Source organism: Convolutriloba macropyga, chromosome 3, assembly GCF_964194025.1.
Source record: "Convolutriloba macropyga chromosome 3, txConMacr16.3, whole genome shotgun sequence".
NCBI classification, from domain to species: domain Eukaryota; kingdom Metazoa; phylum Xenacoelomorpha; order Acoela; family Convolutidae; genus Convolutriloba; species Convolutriloba macropyga.
In genome coordinates this window covers 65050756-65070034 of record NC_134470.1, presented here as the reverse complement: position 1 = coordinate 65070034, position 19279 = coordinate 65050756, and the positions used below count along the sequence as shown (strand labels likewise).

General features: G+C 33.3%; 1 protein-coding gene across 1 annotated transcript in view; it reads left to right on the top strand.

Annotated features, from left to right (window-relative positions):
- Positions 1-16333, top strand: part of LOC142336704 (acid-sensing ion channel 2-like) — a 97599-nt gene extending 81266 nt beyond the window's left edge. Inside the window, exon 7 of the mRNA XM_075385617.1 lies at positions 15918-16333. Coding sequence (XP_075241732.1) covers positions 15918-16333 — 416 coding nt within the window. The remainder of the gene's footprint in view (positions 1-15917) is intronic.
- The last annotated feature ends 2946 nt before the right edge of the window (positions 16334-19279 follow it).

Sequence of the window (19279 nt, the reverse complement as noted above, 5' to 3'; positions counted from 1 at the left end):
TCTTTACGTTCCTTTAGGCTTCAACGCTGCCCAAATTTTTGAATAGTAAATTTGAATTCAATCTAAATATTTTCCAAAATTTTCTTGTTGGAATCTCAATATTCTACAAAGGAAGATGAACAAATAAAAAAGATAAAAAGGTTTCCGTCAGTTCTTTTCTAACTATAACGTCTACTTGAGGAACATTTTTGAGTCCAAATCGACGAACAGTTGCTTTACTATTTATCAAAAGAAATAAACAAAAAGAGCTGAATTAGTTGATCAATAAAATTTTTTTTGTTCCGTCCCCTCTTGAGGGGGGGAGGAACTATATACTCAAATGGGCTTTTTTTGTTCAGACAATTTTGGCGGATCGATATATTCATAGTAGAGAGTTGCGATTGGTATCATTAAAAAGAATATGGAATTACATTTTTTTTAGAATTTCGTTTTCTCGAGCGAGTTATCGAGGTTAAAATATTTGTGAACTTTAGAATTATTTGCGTTAACTTCATTCACATTTTATGGAACTTTTGCCTAAAATTTTGTCAATTTTAGTAAGATATGTTAAACTTGTCCACAATTGTGTTCTTGATTGCATTTGCATTTTTTCAAAAAAAGTATTGCTGATTTTTCATTTAATTTCTTTGGTTAGAGTTTTGGCTAAATATTTGAAAGTTCAGACTTTTTACATTAGATATAAATCATAAATTATTTATATCTATAGAAAAAATATTCAAAACAATTAAGTGTCCTCAAATCACAAAAAGTGCTGACACGGCTAGTTTTCGTCCACTCTTGAACTGTTACAATCCAAAGATAATTCGGACTTTAATCAGTCGGTCTTTTGAAAAAAGTTCGATCTTTTTTATGATTGTTCAATAACAGAAAAACTCAAATCAAAGCTCACTGGTGATAGGTCAGTTTCTCAATTGCATTCCTAAACTACTCTAAAATAATGTATCTTCTCTTATACTCGAAAACTTACGGTGGCTTTGACTTTTAAAAACATTTGGGTTTTGAACAAACAATGATTTATTGAATTTTCCACTACTTTTCTATTAATTTGGTCAATCTCTTGCATAGTGTCAGCAAAAAAAAAGATGCTTTTTCTTTCAAATCAATTAAAATTTAATCTTTGTGGGGGTTTCATATGAAAGTGGGGGCTTTCTGGCTGTGATACTACTAGTTTTCTTTTTTTTGTTGCTAGGCCTTAGCCCATTAGCCCATTTTTCAGATTTTTTTTCGTTTTTTGACACTATCACAATATTAACAGTTCACATTTTGCATCATTGGCGCCCATTTTGAGGCAAAACTGAACATATCAAATTCTTTTGAGATATAGATTATGGTTTTAACGGCTTGGACACTACTTTCTCGAAGAATTAAATTGAACTCTTTAATTTTTTTCTAATTTCGCAACTTTGTCATTTTTTCTCTGTTTGTTACCTAGTCTTGTTATTTACAGATCACATTTGACATTATTTGCAACAAGGGATGTTTTGATCAAAATTTTGTACAAATTCTAATGTTTTTTAAATAAGTCGTTATGACTTTTCTGGCTACGAAACCAGTTTTTCGCAAAAGAAAAAAGAATTAATTTTTGATTTTTATCTATATTTGATAAAAATTTTGTACATGTAAGACATATTCTGAATAATTACAGGGCTTCAGGGCTGACTTTGAACGACTAAATGAACGTATTTGGATATTTGATTTCGTAGCTAATTGCTTTCATAACTTTGAATGTAATTTTTTCCAAAAAAAAAACAAAAGTATATCTCAATTTTGCCTTTTTCTCTTTTTTGCCTTCTTGATACTTAGTCTGATTGATGATAGGTCACATTGCATAATCTGGTTAATAAAAAAGTGCAATCTAACATATTTTGAAGGCCAAAATTTGGCTTTACGACTTCGATAGCGTTTTCTTACAAGTTCTAACAGAACTTCTGTTTGTTGTCACTATTTGTTGTTCTTTTTGTAACCGCTAAAAAGATTAATAAAAACAAATATTAAGGCCCTCTTATGAAGTTTTAGGTGATCCTAAACATGCTGAATTTTTTCGGTTGATATTCAATCATTTTCATTACATTGAAAACTATAACTTTAAAAATATAAGCGAACTTGTTAACTTTGAAGTTTTTGTTCTTTCTGGTCTAATTGTTAACGAGCCTTATAATGGACTGCTCCCATATTTTTTCTAAGGAATTAATTGAAACTGTTTTCTTTGATTTCAGTTTTATCTGGCGCTATTTCGGCTTCATTATTTTTTTCTAAATTGAACAATGTTTTGGATATAATTAATGTCGGTTGTTGTTGCTTGATTTTGTTGTTTGTCCTGACTCGCGTTCTTAAAAAATGGCAATACTCAATAATCTACTGGGGCATTTGTTACTCCCCTGAATTAATTGCGTTGGAGGCGATCTTTTTGTTCATGCACCATTTTTTCAAAAATACTTGATTTTTTGGTGGTTTTCTATCTGTTCCACATTTAGTAGACATTTATGCGAAAAATCCGGTTTAGCGGTGTCAGAACATTTTGTGCGAACGCACATTACCGAGCCTTTTTGTTATGATTAGAAAGCTGAACGAGGCTTAACTTTGTAAAACTTTGTTAGAATTAAGTAATTCGCAATTCTCCCCAAATTGAAATGCTAAATTTGTTTAATCAATTAGTCCATTAAAGGTGAAAAGTTTATATAGTTCCGTTTTTAGGTAGCTGCTGATTCTAAACATCATTTTTAAGTAGAGAAAGTTCAATTCAAAGTACAAATGGGCTAATTTTTTGTTCAGTTAAAGTAATTAGTTGGAACTGTCCACAAAACTGCTTGATATATCTACTCTAAAAACCAGATCACAATCAGAGACAGATGTAGCCATAGGAAACCTTTCATAGGTATATATCAACTCAAGTTGACTTGAACTAAAATTTTCCAATTTATTATTTTACTAAAAAAATGTTTTACTAAATATTTAACGCTTTTCTTAATCAAGATTTGATATATTTTAGCTTTGCACTCTTGATATAATTTTTCAAATTGCCGTTTTACTGTAGATTTCCTATAGTTTAACCTTGCATTCTAGGTTTTTCATTCAATTCTGTTTTTTAGTATTTTTTGTTAGGCAATTTGGAGATATACATTTTCAAAGAAGTCGGAATGGTGAATTAATTTCAAAAAGTTGGAGCCTGCTTTGTAGTTTCGGAAATGGAAAGTATTGGAAATCGTTCGACGGATGGTTTCAGTTTTAGGGAGCTTTTCAATGGTATCATTTTTGTGTCTCTCTGCAAAGATATTGGCCAAAATTGACAAAATTGACAAACACCCAGGTTAGCCTAAAGTTCCCAAACCCCAAAAAGGTTGGAGGTTGCAACATTTACATATTCTACCACATTTACACCAAGACCAAGCTCATTTGTATCAGAAGTATGATTTGCGCTATGGTCTCAAACGCTGAGTAATAATCTCGTATCGGTAGCGAAAAAAACTGCAGCTATTTAGTTCTGCAGTTCTGCAGATAATTGGCTGCAGCTTGCACCAAAATGCTGTATGTAACCCTCATTGGAAGATACCCATGCAAAAACCCATGTTAAAATGACCTCAATTTGCCCAAAATAGTATGCGGTGGTGCTATCTTACAAATCTATGCCACAAAAATTTGCAAGGTCAATTTTTTTTTGCAAGGTCAAAAAAAAGTACAACAGCGGAGATGACGACCGGGGGAAATTTTCGCCAGGAGACCGCTGGCTGCTCTGGAAGTTTATATTGATGAGCGGGGCATAATGAGTCCTTTAATGGCGCAGTTAAGCTGATGTTAGCTTAATTAACAACGTATTTTAAATTAATTTGCTTGGAGAAATAGTATCGGAGTGGTTGATGAGGGAGGGCGTTAAATAATAAGGGTAAAACTGATGGGGAATGAATGGTACCAACTCGACGAGATTTCTAGACTCCAGAAGGCGTCGGGTGGCTGCAATCCGCTTCAAACGACATGACAATTGTCACGAGAACATTAGAGGGAACACGAGTAATAATAACAATGAACTAACACAAAAACACGAAAATTGGTAAACGCCTCTATAGAACTATTTGTAATCAAACAAAGACCATCAATATGGTTATATTTAATAGCCACCTTCTTCTTAGAGAGATTTGTGGTAACAAAAACCTTTTTGTTATTAATTTTCCCCTCTTCTCTGTCTTCGCAATTCAAAAAGTCTATCGGCTATTTAAATGAAGAATTAGCTAAAACCATCGTCAGTTGCTATTTGAAGTCGGTTCGACTTATTTTGAAGCAGGATGCTAAAGATAAGGTTACGCTGGAAAACCGGTATTTAGGTCAAACTGTGAACAAAAGTTACAGGCAGAGAAAAGAATGAGAGGAAAACAATGTAGGTATTCGTTCCTGTATTATTTTGAGAGAAAAGGAAAAAATTAGGTCTGAATTTTTTTTGCTGAAGGAGCTATCTTTTTGTTTACTTGAGGCAATTTTGAAGCATTTTCTTAAGTTTTTAACATGCCGTTTTTTTCCAAAATGGATTGATATATGACGCTTGTTCTTGAATGCTATTGGTAATTCTTGGGAGCTTTGTGAGCTTTTTCAATGAGTAATGATTTTCTTTTGGTTCTGTTAAAGGAAATGGGAAATTGAAGTTTGATTTGTCTTTTTTTCTGTCAATTTTTGGATTTTTATGGCATCCTTTTTGCCAATTGTGAGCTCCAGATTGCCTCAGATTAATTGCTCAAGCTTTTTTATTGAGCCCTTAAATGTATGCGGGGCAGTTTCTTATTTTAAAAGAAAAGAAACACTTTGGCGCGCAACAAATGTCTCCCTAGAACATTGCGGAGGCATTGCAACTTGAGCAAAACTTTGTCAAGAAAAAACATTTAGTCTTCGTTCCTTTTGCGTTCGTTTTCTCGGTGATTTTATTGCTGTAGCTATCACGTGAAACAATTGGATAAAAATATAGTCATCGCATTTTGATATCAGTTGTTCTGGCTGGAGTCCAAAAGGGTGGGTAATTTTAAGAAAATGAAAAGAATTTCACATTTTAGCTATATTTTTCTATATGTATTACATAATTTTGTCTTGATATTTTTCCACAACGTATTGAAGATTACACAGGTTTTTGTCAGTAATCAGCCAACAGAATTTTAAATCAGTATAAGCTTCGAGTGAGTTTCATAGATTTCAGTTTAAGTTTTCACTTCGGCCGTCAAAAATGTGCTTAGTATTACATAATTTAGAGGTTTTTTTCAGAATACGCATGGTTATGCGTTTTGGGGTCTCCAGGCTTTTTAAGTTTTATTTTTTTGCCGAGAATGGTTTTAAACAACTATTGCTCAAGAAAACAATAAAAACAGTCAATGGGAAAAAGAAAAAAAATCGAAGAGGGAAAAATCATAAGCAGAGTTTTATATAGCGGTAATTGAGCTGTGAACGAGTTATTCTAATTGGTTATTAGATGCTTTCTTTATTGCTGATGATACTAATCTTTTTATCTTCTATAACCATATATCTTTTATCTTTACAACCATGCTTCGCCTAAAAAAATTGTTGGCCATTTTTCTTCATTTCTTATTCCTGAACACTTTTTTGTTTGATCTCCTAAATTTCATCCGCTTGTTTGGTCAAAAAATCATATCAGAGAGATTTTGAGTTTGTACACAAACTGTGAGAAAATTATATTTCATCTAGCAATTTTTTCTACTATTTGCATTTTTTCCGATAAATTTACCTTTTTTGTAAAAAAAACTTTCTGTTTAGTTGCCAACCAAAGTCGTGTAATTTTATTTTGATTTGCAATTAACTTCAACTGACATAGACTTTGGCATTTTTTCAGATACCCATTTTCTAATTGGTATTTTTGTCTCATCAGATCTCCGTTTTAATCCTACAATATATAATTCTACAAGAAAAACTTTACAAGGCTCAAATATACCAATTTTGATGTCTGAAGGCACTTGAGGTAAATATCACGGTATAGGTATAGCATTTTTGAACGAGGCGATCTTAAACCCCAAATTTTTAAGACTGTGTAATAATTTCGATAAAAACTGAGCCACCAAAAAAAAACATTTGCAGCCGCATTTTTTTATGCTTTTGTCTGTAGTTTTGTAATACCAAGTTCACTTCCACTCTTATAATGTGAGAGCACAAATATATTTACCTTATCAATCAATCGGAGAAACTTTTTCCATAATTTACATAAGTGGAATTGAACATAAAAGTTTTCGCTTTATTTAAAATTTTTGGATTGTTTTCCTCTGGAGATGGTGGTCCACTTGATTACTTTTCTGCGAGATTATTTTTTCTATTAAAATCAAAATCACCAAAAATTTCAAGATTTGGTGTTTCTGCTATACAAGTGTTTCAAAAGAATTCGTTGGAACAATCATTGTGAAGAACATTTTCATCAAGTGTAATTTGTTTGTGTCATCTGGAAGTGTTCTCATTTCGGCGCTTGAAGTCAATTGAACTCAATTTAGCATGAAAACATTTCAGGTATCCTTGGCTAATTTATCTTTAGCCTAAGATGACAATGAAACAGAATGACATCTCAGTATTCCCCAGCTTGTTTTAAAAAAGTTTAATATTCGAATTATTATCTGATCTTTCTCTGACAGGTTATGGAAATAAAGACTTTTGGAAGATTAAAATTCCAGAAGTCAAGGGCATTTATAAATTTGCGTTTTTAGTCTGATTTAGTAGCGGACGTTCATTATAACGATCCGTACAGAGAAAGCTCCAGACTCTCTCATTATAGTTTATGACACATGCAAAAAAGATAAGAGAAAAAAATTTGTTGTTTCATTCCCCATTGTTTCGTTTCTATTTTTACGCTTCGAGCAAATCAAATTGTTGGACTTAACAAGGTACAAATACAAACAGAAAATTGCTAAAAAATTCTTAGCTCTAATAAATTTGTTTCTTATAAGGACAGGTACATTTTTGAGTAGTGGCCTCAACTGGAAGTGTCCACCCCAGTGATTCTGGAACTTTTATCGTGTAAGATCTGACAAGATGCTGACTAAGAATTTTTATCGTGTAAGATATAATCAGATCTGACACGATAAAAATTCCTCTTATCGGATCTTACACGATAAAAATTCTGGTAAGAGAAATTTTTATCGTATAAGATCTGACAAGACATCTTATAAGATAAACATTCCTCTTATCAGAATTTTTATCGCGTAAGATCTGATAAGACGGAATTTTTATCGTGTAAGATCTGATATGACATAATTTAATTATTTCAATATAACCGTATAACGTAGTCAAGGTCCTATGAAAGTAAAAAAATAATCAGTCAGCTAACCAATTATGAAACACAAAAGTGCTTGTTGATTCTGTTTTGGCGGCAGTTTTATTGTGAGTCCTAACTGGGTACTATGGCTAAACTTAGCAGTCCAGTTTTGGTTTTTGAAAAAAAAATCTTCAGCCTTGTTTGATAATCACCGCTTCGGACAAAGCCCCTGCCACTCAAATAATCTTTTTTTACAATATCTTATAAGTCTTAAAAGACAGTATAAGATATTTTTCTCTTTGTTGCTCTGACACTTAAGTGTTGCATGCTGTAGTTTTTAGGCTACTGCTTGAGAGCAACTCTGAATTGTCTTCAATATGGAGCATATACCATACTTCAGGAATTTATATAAGAGGAAATTTTTATCGTGTAAGATCTGATAAGACGGAATTTTTATCGTGTAAGATCTTATAAGAGGAATTTTTATCGTGTAAGATCTTATAAGAGGAATTTTTATCGTGTAAGATCTTATAAGAGGAATTTTTATCGTGTAAGATCTTATAAGAGGAATTTTTATCGTGTAAGATCTTATAAGAGGAATTTTTATCGTGTAAGATCTTATAAGAGGAATTTTTATCGTGTAAGATCTTATAAGAGGAATTTTTATCGTGTAAGATCTTATAAGAGGAATTTTTATCGTGTAAGATCTTATAATAGGATTTTTTATCGTATAAGATCTGATAAACGTCTTATCAGATCTGATAAGAAGATGCATCCCCTTACAGGCTATTAGCAGGATGGTTTTGTCAGAAATTTGTCAGACCTTACACGATAAAAATTCCACAATCATTGGGGCAGCCAGTCTGTGTTTTCGAACAATTGTAATCAATTTTTTTCCATCTTTTTGGGTCGAGCTTTAAACCATGTCTCACTTGGGAAATCAATGTAGGGGGCACGTTCAACAATATGTCATGTTTTTGCTCCTTTCGATATTCGGAAGTGAAACGATTTACAGATACTATTCTGACATGTTTAATAGTTACTAGTCCATGTGGTGCTGTTGAACCGAGGCAGGGGGCGTGCTGAGTTTAGTCTGTTTAAAGGAGAAATTCTTTATAGCTCAATTTACGAATGAAAACCTGCCACAAAGCAGTTTTTGAAGGGTTTGGAAATCTTCACTTAAGGAAATTTTCCGCATAGGAATGAGTTTTCTCCGCCCTTAAAAATTGTTCCACTAACGGGTGACATATTCCCCACCTTTTCTACATTTTTCACCAATTTCAACCTTATACACGTCAACCCCGGGTGAAGTACCCAACTGATATATAAGAATTTTATAAACATAATCTCTTCTTTAGCTCATGGGTTCTAGGTCCAATTAATGTTAAACATCGCCAAGGTTGAAAACGGTTCATTCTTTGGCGTCATTTAACCAGCAACTCTTATCGTTTAAGGCAGCTGAGATACTACGATGCTGGCTACTCGCATGCATTGTGTGTGAGTGAGTGTCTGATTGATTTCAACTACGAACTGTGTGGGTGTGTACCTGACAACGGACACAATTACAACTTCACTCCAATAGTCTTCTGCAGCACCATCAACATCATCATGTGTCCTCTTGACATGCCCCAGATTTACAGTGAGCTCAGTAAAATGAACTTTGATACATCTTGTCGATAGGGAAATAATAGAAATATTCTCGTATGTTACCCGAGTCGAGAAAAAATTGGAAAAATATGTAAGATAAGCGGTGAAAAGTTATTTTTTCACCGGAAATTTTGTACATAATTTTGCGGTGAAATGCAGTGAATTCGGTGAAATTATGTAAGATCGCCGCTAGAGTAAGCGGTGATCTTACAAAAATTCACCACAATTCACTGCTAAAATATGTAATTTCACCGCTAATATTAAGCGGTGAAATTACATATTTTAGCAGTGAATTGTGATGAACTTTTGTAAAATCACCGCTTACTCTAGCGGTGATCTCACATAGTTTCACCGCATTCACCGCATTTCACAGCAAAATTATGTAAGAAATTTGCGGTGAAAAAAACTTTTCACCGCTTATCTTACATATTTTTCCGATTTTTTGCGTTCAGATTTTTGCTGCAGTAAACTTGTCTTAGCTTTTGCATGCGCCTTTTTAGCTTCTTTGATGACAAGAGCCGGCGCATTACTGTGCTCCATAAGGAGCGCACCTGACATAGCCGCCAAAGAAAAAAACAAAGACCCTAAATAGCTAAGACTAATGCGCGAAAGGGTCACAAACAAGGGCGGGGGTTATCGCGCTGCGCGAAGGGGTCACAAACAAGGGCGGGGGGTTAACGCGCTGAAGAAAGAAACAAGCAAACATATAAATGAACATCTAAATGCACAACAAAGGGGTCACAGAGAAGGCTGGGGTATAGTGCTGCGCGAAGGGGTCACAAACAAGGGCGGGGGGTTATCGCGCTGAAGAAAGTAACAAACAAACTTATAAATAATATACATAATTTCACAGCATTCGCTGCTGTTTTCGTGCAATTATAACAGTTTTTTCCAAACGGCGAGGTTGTGTAATTTAACCACTAAAACAAGCGTTGAATATTTGTATTTTCACCGCATTCACTGCTGTTTTCACACAATTTTAACAATTTCTTCCAAGCGCTGAGTCTGTGTAGTTTCACCATTAAAACAAGCGGTGAATTTATGTAATTTCACCGTTTTCACTGCGGTTCTCACACAATTTTACCACTATTGTCTAAAGCGGTGAATTTATATAATTTCACCGCATTCAAAGCTGTTTTGACACAATTTTAACACTTTTTTTCCAAACTGTGAGTCTGTGTAATTTCACCACTGAAGAAAGCGGTGATTCCATGTAATTTCACCGCTTTCACTGCTGTTCATTTCACAGCCGTGTACAATTTTACCACTTTTTTCTAAGCGGTGAATTTATGTAAGTTCACCATTAAGTTAAGCGGTGAGTTCATGTAATTTCACCGCATTCACTGTTGTTCTCACAAAATTTTAACACTTTTTCCCAAGCGGTGAATTTATGTAAACTCACCACTAAGTTAAGCGGTGAATTTATATAATTTCACCGTATTCAAAGCTGTTTTAACACAATTTTAACACTTTTTTTCCAAACTGTGAGTCTGTGTAATTTCACCACTGAAGAAAGCGGTGATTTCATGTAATTTCACCGCTTTCACTGCTGGTCTTTTCACAGCTGTGTACAATTTTAAAACTTTTTTCTAAGCGGTGAACTTATGTAAGTTCACCATTAAGTTAAGCAGTGAATTTATGTAATTTCACCGCATTCACTGTTGTTCTCACATAATTTCAACGCTACCAGGCGATTAAGGTCTTTTTCACCGCATTCACCGCCTGATTTACGTAATTTCACCGCATTCACCGCTTATCTTACAAAATTTTCCGCATTCACCACTTATCTTACATATTTTTGCGTTCAATGGCGGTGACACCTCGACCCGGGTAATAGTACGTTGAAAAGAAACAACACACTTGACAGGTGAGTATAAGAATAATAATAATAATAAATTGTTCTCAAGCAGGTTATGAGTATTGTGAAAAAATTGTGCCACTCTATAAAAAACAACCTACTTAGCAGGTCTTGAGCCGTTATCTTGAGATATCTTATTCCTTGTGACAAAACTTGATATGCTGGTCAAAATCTTGACATGTTTTGATAAGAACTCGGTTAAATGCCTAATTTTGAAACAAATTCTAGCAATTGGCAAGTTCATGCAAGACTTAAATAAGAAATCTTATCAAGCATTTGAAGATTCATTTCTCTGTAATATTGGCAAAGTGTCACTATCTCGTCAAACCACCTAACCGATTTCGTTTTTCTGTGACCTTCAAAGCGTAACGGTTGGATTATTTATAGTTGTTTAAAAAATTCTGAAACAAAAACTATGAAATATCATTTAAAATATCATGCGAACCACATAAAAACTTGTATGGTAGTCAATAATTACGAAAAAAGGATTAGAATGATTGCCACAATTGGTCAAAGAGTATACAATTGTCTCGACTCCTCAACGGCAGAATGTGCTCACTTTTTTCAAATAAGAGTACAGAAATTATCACATGATGTGATTCTCTGCACTTTGAGACTTAGCAAATGAGATTTATCTCACAAGACAACAAACAGATAAGCTACATGACATTATACCCAATGTCATTATACCCAATGCCACTATACCCAAGGCCATTATACCCAATAAACTTTAATAATTTCGTTCAATAATCCGACTACAAATTAGCCGCCGCTATTAAATGTATTTTGTTAATATACTCAAGTAGATTATCTAATCCCATGTTTAGTAGTGATATTTTCATATCAAGTCCCGCAGGCCGCTGAGGCATGGCCACAGCCATTAAGTACGTTAAAACATACATGTAATATCGACTGCCAATAGGTAGTCGGATTAATGAACAAAAATATCAAAATGCATTGGGTATAATGGCATTGGGTATATTGTCCTGACATCAAACAGATCATCTCCAGTGAAAGAGTGAGAAGTATCCAATGCTGACAACAGATATTTCCAACATAAAAAATGATAAAATCGATAGTTTTTTTCAATGTTGGTAGTTCTCAATGTGAACCAGTAAAATTGATTTTCTACGGACACTGATTCCAGTAATTCCAATAAGAAACTAAAATTTTAATGCAAAAAAATCAACTTTTTGATGCACCATTGAAAACTTTGGTAAGACATAGAAGTGGCAATGAAATAAGAAAATGGAAGAGTAAAGTGCCGGAAAAACTCAAATTCTCAAATTTTAGCCAGGGGCAAAATCTAAAAGCGGATTAAATAAAGCAAAATAACGTACCAAAATAATTTCTACAAAATTTATGACAAAGTAAACCAATGATATAATATTGTGATACAAAAAAGAACGGCAAAGTGAGAAAAAAAGAGGAAATGAGCATCAGTTCTAAACGACAGATAATAAAATACAGCCCTACACAAAACAAATTTTCCATTAAGCACAATTTTTCAAACCCCTAGTCTATTATATAAATAAATGGTGGAATTTTAATTAATGTGATGTTTTTAAAATATTTTTTTGCGCTTAGGACGTAAACTATCATATATATATATATATATATATATATATATATATATATATATATATATATATATATATGTATATATATATATATATATATATATATATATATATATATATATAAATATATATATATATGCAATGTGTTTACTAACACAACGCTCAAAAAATTTAAAAAAAACTAAATGTATAAAAACACATGGATTTTTCAGCATTTCAATAACACTATTGGTGAAATTTGTTTGCTTTTTATCTAAGCTTATCATGTCATTGAACAAAAACTGTCATATTAAACTTTGTTTCCAATTGTTCAGGCCATGGAGAAACAACAGCAAAATACATGCGTCCTGTTCAAAGGAAGCGTAAATTTAAATGAAATTTCTTAAACGTTTGTACCTGTCGCGGCTTCTTTTCGCTGCCACAAAAGTGGCATTTTTCTAGTAACAAAATTACCAAAAGGATTATCTCAAACCTCTAAGCGCATTAGATTTTTCAATCCAGGTGGCTTCAAAATTGTTTAGCAATTCAAAAAAGTGCCTACGTAAACAAGAAATCTTTAGATTATGTCATTGATCTTCTTTCAATTAGATTTTTCAAAAGAAATATAAAAACGGTCTTAAAATGAATTCCAAGTTTTAAGATTATAGCAGCAAAATTTTCAACGATCTTCCTTTAATACACGCAAAACTATTGAAGAAAAGTTTACATATCATTTTTTTGTTGTTAACTTCTTGACCGAACAATTATCAGAGCTCTACACGCGTTCTGACATTCGACATTATAATTTGACATTATCTTAAGTGAATTTTGACTAAAATTTTAATCACGCAACTCGAATGAAGACGGATAGCTTGCTCATTGAAAGCAAGCAGCCATCAAATCCAATCATTGAATCTCTGGACGCACGCAAGAAACCCATAAATTTCTTGGCAAATAATATCCTTAAAGACAACTGAGACAGAATTGACAAAAAAATTAGATTAATAGATGGAGAGTTAGATAATTTGGAACACTATTCATTTTATGATAATTTTAAACAATTTCCACCGTTTCAATTGATGGTTGCTTTCTCTGTGTTCACAAAATTCCCATGTCTTGGGAAAATAAGAGAAAACTAGAGACGATTAGGCTGAAGGAACATTACCCATCTGCTTTTGATCAATGTAAAAAAATTGAAATCGTAAATAAGTGCTTCCATTATAATTGAAAAACGTCTTGATATGAAATTATAATGATTTTCTGTTATCTGATATAAAAACTAAAAGCACCGAAATTTAACACAGAATTTTTTAAATATTTTTTCATATGATATAATTAATCAATATTTTGCAATCTTCAAATAAAAATATAAACAAATAAATATAATGTAGCCAAACTTGCTAATTTTAAAGCAATTGCCTCAAATGATTGAAATGGTTGTGAAAGTAGCTCCCTGTTGAAAAAATTCTCAACCTCTATTTCTCAATGACTAGCAAAATATCCTCTAAAAGCTTTTTGATAATCATACTAAACATTACATAGTTTAAATGAATCTTATAGGACATTATTATATCCTTGATGAAATCTTTGCAGAAGATGGATCATAAGAATCTAAATTTTCTTGATACCAAAAAAATTGTTTTCTGGCAACTAATACCTAGTCATTTATGGAATTTTTACGTAAACAAAATAGAAATACAGTTTGTATAACGAAATAAGGCAGTTCGCAAAATTTTTTTGTCTCATGAAATTTAGCAATTTTATTTTTTTTAAAAAAAGGAACGAATAATGTTGTTTTCTATAATAAATCGATGCCAGCACATCGACACGTCAACTTTGTTTGTTTTTTTTTCCTTTATGTGATTATTTGCAGTATGCCTGTATTCCAAATAGCTGAAAACAACAGACAAATACTAATTTTCTAACTATTGCACAACAACGCAATTGCTGTTAACTGTCATTTCTAACAATTTTTGCAGCATTTTGCGAGCGCTACATAGCGTTGCATCGGTGATACAATGCAGCACCAACTATATAGAAAAAACATCAGAGAGCAGAATTTAAAAATATGAATTCTAACAGCCCATTAAAGATCATATACGGCTCTTACTTATCATACAAAGAAAATATATTTTTCTTTCTAATTATATAAACATCACTCATAGGGCTTAAGAATCGTAGACCTTAATATCTGATTAAGAATTTTTTTGTTTCATGTGGAATTATGAATGATCATAGTATGGGTAATACAAATATTCGTCAGGGGTATAAAGATCCCCCATTAGTGAGAACAGAACAATATGATAAGCAGCTGGCATCCTTCCCGGCGTCAATTTTTCCTTAACTGAACTAATTTCAAAAATTAGCAATGGTGGTAGGAATTCCCAGTAAAGTTTTTCCATATTTTTTAATAAACACTCTGCCACGAGAGAACTTTTCATAGGATTGGACCTGAAGGATTATGAAAATATTTCTTTAGCAAAATTTTTTTGAAAAGTCTTGACAAAGTTTGGAAAAGGGAGAGTAAGACATTGCTCCAATTTCTCCCCCATATTTTAATTTTTCACATTTTAATTGATTTCGTTTTAAATTCGGTTAATTCTGGCAAAAATATCTCAAACTTTCGGGGTTGGCTACAAAATTTCAGATATAACTTTACTTTTTATTTCTGTCAACATTATTTCGAAGCTAACAGAAACACTGAGTCTGGGTATCAATATCTTCATGTTTATATTTGTTTCTATTACAAACGCTACTGATTAATTAGTTAATTGTCTCTGTAAATTTGTTTGTTTAAATGAACACAAACCACTGCTTAACCCTACTTCTAGCTCCAGTTTAAGCAACATCAGACTAATCTGCTGCAAGCCGGTTTCACGATCAGAAAAGGTAGACTTTAACCGGAGAACATTTTGTCTACTCACGAAATAACCGAAATAACATGGCAACTTTGTCCCCAAAAGTCATGTGCTACTAGCATAAACAGTTATACTACAACAAAATTTTGAGCCAAGCGATTTTTTTGGATTTCAAGGCCAAACAAATAACAGAATTCAGACAAAAAAAAGAATTTGGGAATTCACAAAAACAGCTTTTTTTACTCGCAAAAAATACGTAAAGGAAAACATTACTAGTAAAATGAAGGAAAATTGAAGGGAGTTAAGAAATCATAACTTTGTTTTGAATATGCTAACGCCAAAAATCAAAATATATATTGCAAAACACAAAACTGTCATCTTAAATTTTGGAAAATTGTCTCCGAAACCTGAAATTTTATTATCCATCAATTTTTGTGGCCTTTAGCGGCTTACATAAAGACTACTATAAGTAAAAACATAATACACTCCAAGTTGTTGACTACGGTACTCAAAGCTTTTTTTTGAATTAAACGGAAGATAAATTACGTTATAGAGACAAAAAAAAATCAGTCATATCAATTTCAAAACTTTAGGAGTAACTATAATCAAACGTTTTGTAGAAGTTATCGTAAAAACAAGCTCAGCATGAATTCCCAGAGTTTTAATTTCTATAGTTTTATCTGAATTATAACAAACTGTTATATTGATGTGTTTTGTATCAACGAGCACCCTAACTTTTTCTAACGAGCACCGTTGTGCTTCTTTTGCAGAATCCTGCAATCAGAAATGCAAGCCACAGTGCAGCTGGACTAAATACAACTTTGAGAAGACCTGGACGAAATTTCCCTCTTATGATTCATACAAGAAAATCAGCAATTTGATACATCAGCGGAACACGTCTTTCGAATCGGCTAATATGACATTCGAATACATGAGACGAAATCTGGTTGAACTGACTCTTCGGATGGGCGGATCTTTCACCGAAGCTTCCACCACCCTCCTCCCCAAATATGAGCTATTCTCCATCGCCAGTGGTGTTGGGGGTCTGTTCGGACTATTCCTCGGAGGGAGCCTCCTCCTAGCAGCAGAGTTCCTGCAGCTAATTGCAAACTTGGGAATAGAAATCTGGACAAGGGTTGGGAAATACTGTCTCGAACGAAAAGTGAGAAAAGTAGGTGCGCAATGAAACCTTGCTCTGGAAAAATGTGACTATGGGATATTCTGTGTCACTGACATCTATGTCAGAGTCTGATATTGTGATGGATAAATATTACGGCTTCAGTAAAAAAAACTATTCTGTTCCTCCCACCCTGCAACTTAGCGGTCATTTAATTTTTACGCCCCCTGGCACACCTGCTATTTTTTTACATAGTAACGTGTTATATAACAATGCATACATTGTAATCGGGGCACAAAAAACACTGGGGAGAGGGGTAAACAGAATAAATCTAAAAATTGATGTATCTGAATTTATTGAACTTAATGTGTTTTCTAAACAAAACTTTACTCTAAATACCTTAACCTGTAGCATCAACTTCTCCCAACTATTAATTCAAAATATTTCTATAAAAAGATCATTAAAGGAAAGGTCGGAAAATTTCTCAAATTTTGCCAAGTAATTTTTCCATCTCATATTTAGTGTGTTTAACTGTATCTTATCAGCATAAAAAGCTTCCTTCTTCAACAAACGTTTTCACACGTTATTAAGCCGCTAAATTCTCTTCACGTCTGTCATCTGATTACAACACACAAAAAACAACTTCTTTTTTCTCAACAATGGTGAACAAAAAACTAATCGGTGGACTAATTCTTGCTTTTGTCATTTCAACAGTCGTTGCATCCGCATTGTATTTTTGTATCCTCAGTTGGCGCCAATCGAAGAAAAAGAGGAAAAAAGAATTTGAAAACTCAACTATTCATTTGACCAAAAAGTCGAGCTCCGGTCTTTCAGTAGAAAAGCAAGCAGAACCTAATCAACAAACTATTACTCATGAAAACGATGCTGATAGTCAAGATTTTGTTGACAGTCAAAGAAGTCAACAAACTACAGAATCGGACGAAAGAGAACAACAGAAGCACCGAAACCAAATCCAGCACAGCGTTAGGTTTACAATAAGCAGCGATCAAACAAACTCTGAAATCTCAAAAGTATAGCGAGGGTTGCTCGCGATGACAATCTTTCTGCAACCACCCCCCCCCCCCCCCCCCCCCCCCCACCTCATCCTGGTGATCAAAATTATTTTGATCTTCTTAGCTTATTTGGAGTAACCCATGCCGTGATTTCGCTCTGATTATGAACTGTATAGCCTAAAAACAGGTGGCAGCATAGCAGCAATTACAATTCTAATATATCATTTTACAGATTTTTAAAAGAAATTGTGAATGCTGTAGAGGGTAATAATCTATCGGGGGAAGAGGGAAATGTTTTCAACGACAGATCATGTCAATCGTCACAGTCGATTAGGGAATCAACAACTTTTTGGATATTTTAAAAAATGGTGTAAAATGTTTTCACACATTTAATCTATTTATTTATAGATAGTTACTTTGCTGTACATTTCCAATCCTGAATGATTAATACATATATGAAGTATCTATATGACCTTATGATTGTTTCAATAACGTTATCACAAATAATCATATACTCCCTATAATGTGAGTGTTTAAGATATCTTCATCTATTAAATATTGTTCATATTTTCCAGACATGACCCTGAAATATTGACTGCAGCAACATCCGTTCCCCGTTTTTAAAAGATCTAATGTGTGAGCTGTTCCAATCCACATACCAAGTTTGCTTAGTAACTAATTTTAAGAAAAAATTTTGAATTTCATTCAATTTTATTGCTGCTATTGAACTGTGGCTTTTATATTCTCCTTTCTTCAGCTTCAACTCTTACTTTACCGCAGATTTCAACGTCCGTTCAAAATTTATTAACGTGCTTTAGTATTAACCTCAAAATAGCTGTGACTATTTCTGCAGGGAAAATTTTCATCCTCATTTTGACTAACAAAACTGCAATTTATAGAATATTTTGATGAATGGTTGACAAAGGTGAACTAATTTTTCATTACTGCAAAGTTGGACTAACAGAAAAAAAACTTTTTAAAATCATATAAGTGACCGATACAAAAAATTGAAGAAACTTTGCATCAAAACGTGCATACCCCAGTGTCACTTAATTTCTTTTAATCTCATCTTCATTATCAAAAACCGTGAAACTAAGAAACTTTGTCTGCCTGATGTGAACATTATACCAGCGTGTGCTTCACGCATTCAATTCATTCAAATTAATTTGAGTCCTGTTTTATAGCTGCGATAGAGTGGACGCTTTTTATTTGTTGATTTCCTTTCACAGCACGCCCTTAAAACTTCCGTTTACCCCAACTAACTAGTAAACTTCATTAACTAATTAACTCAGTATGATCCGTAAATTGAAGAGGCACACGCTAAATATGACTCCGAAATTTCCCTGTTTTCAAAATCATTTTCCAATCTCAGTAATTATTAATAGACTTCGCACTAACTTGCAAAAACTTGGCCGATTAATTAAATTGCACAAATTCGATCGTCTCAAAGCTATCAGAATTCCCGCTGAATTTTCCTGCTGGGATCAGAAAACGAACCAATTTTGTAATTAAATTCTACAATCTCAATTATTTTACCAAAATTTGATCAAATTTTCACTAATCAATTGACAAATTTGTATTTGCTCAAACGCGTTTAGTTTCCTGATTATAGTCAGATTAGTCAAAAATTAGACATCTTGTCTGACCTTGAATTCACAAATCTTTCGTTCGTTCTTTTATCATTGATTTTTATCTTACTCTCGCGTTTCGAACAAACTTTGAGCTGAGAACATGCCTCGTATGATGGCGCACAACAAAGGCATTGGCCGATGGTCGGCACTTTTCGATAACGAAGAATTCTGTAGTATCTTTGATCTTTCCGACTCCAGTATCGATGCTTCCTTTGACACCTCAATCTCCGATTCCAGGCCAGCACTCGCTGGGTCCAGGTGGGCTGCTTCTCTCATTACCGACGACTCTAACTCTCATTTTGATACCAAACAAATGTCTCACTTCAAAGATACATCAATAATTACAGAAGAACCAGGAACAACTGACTTAA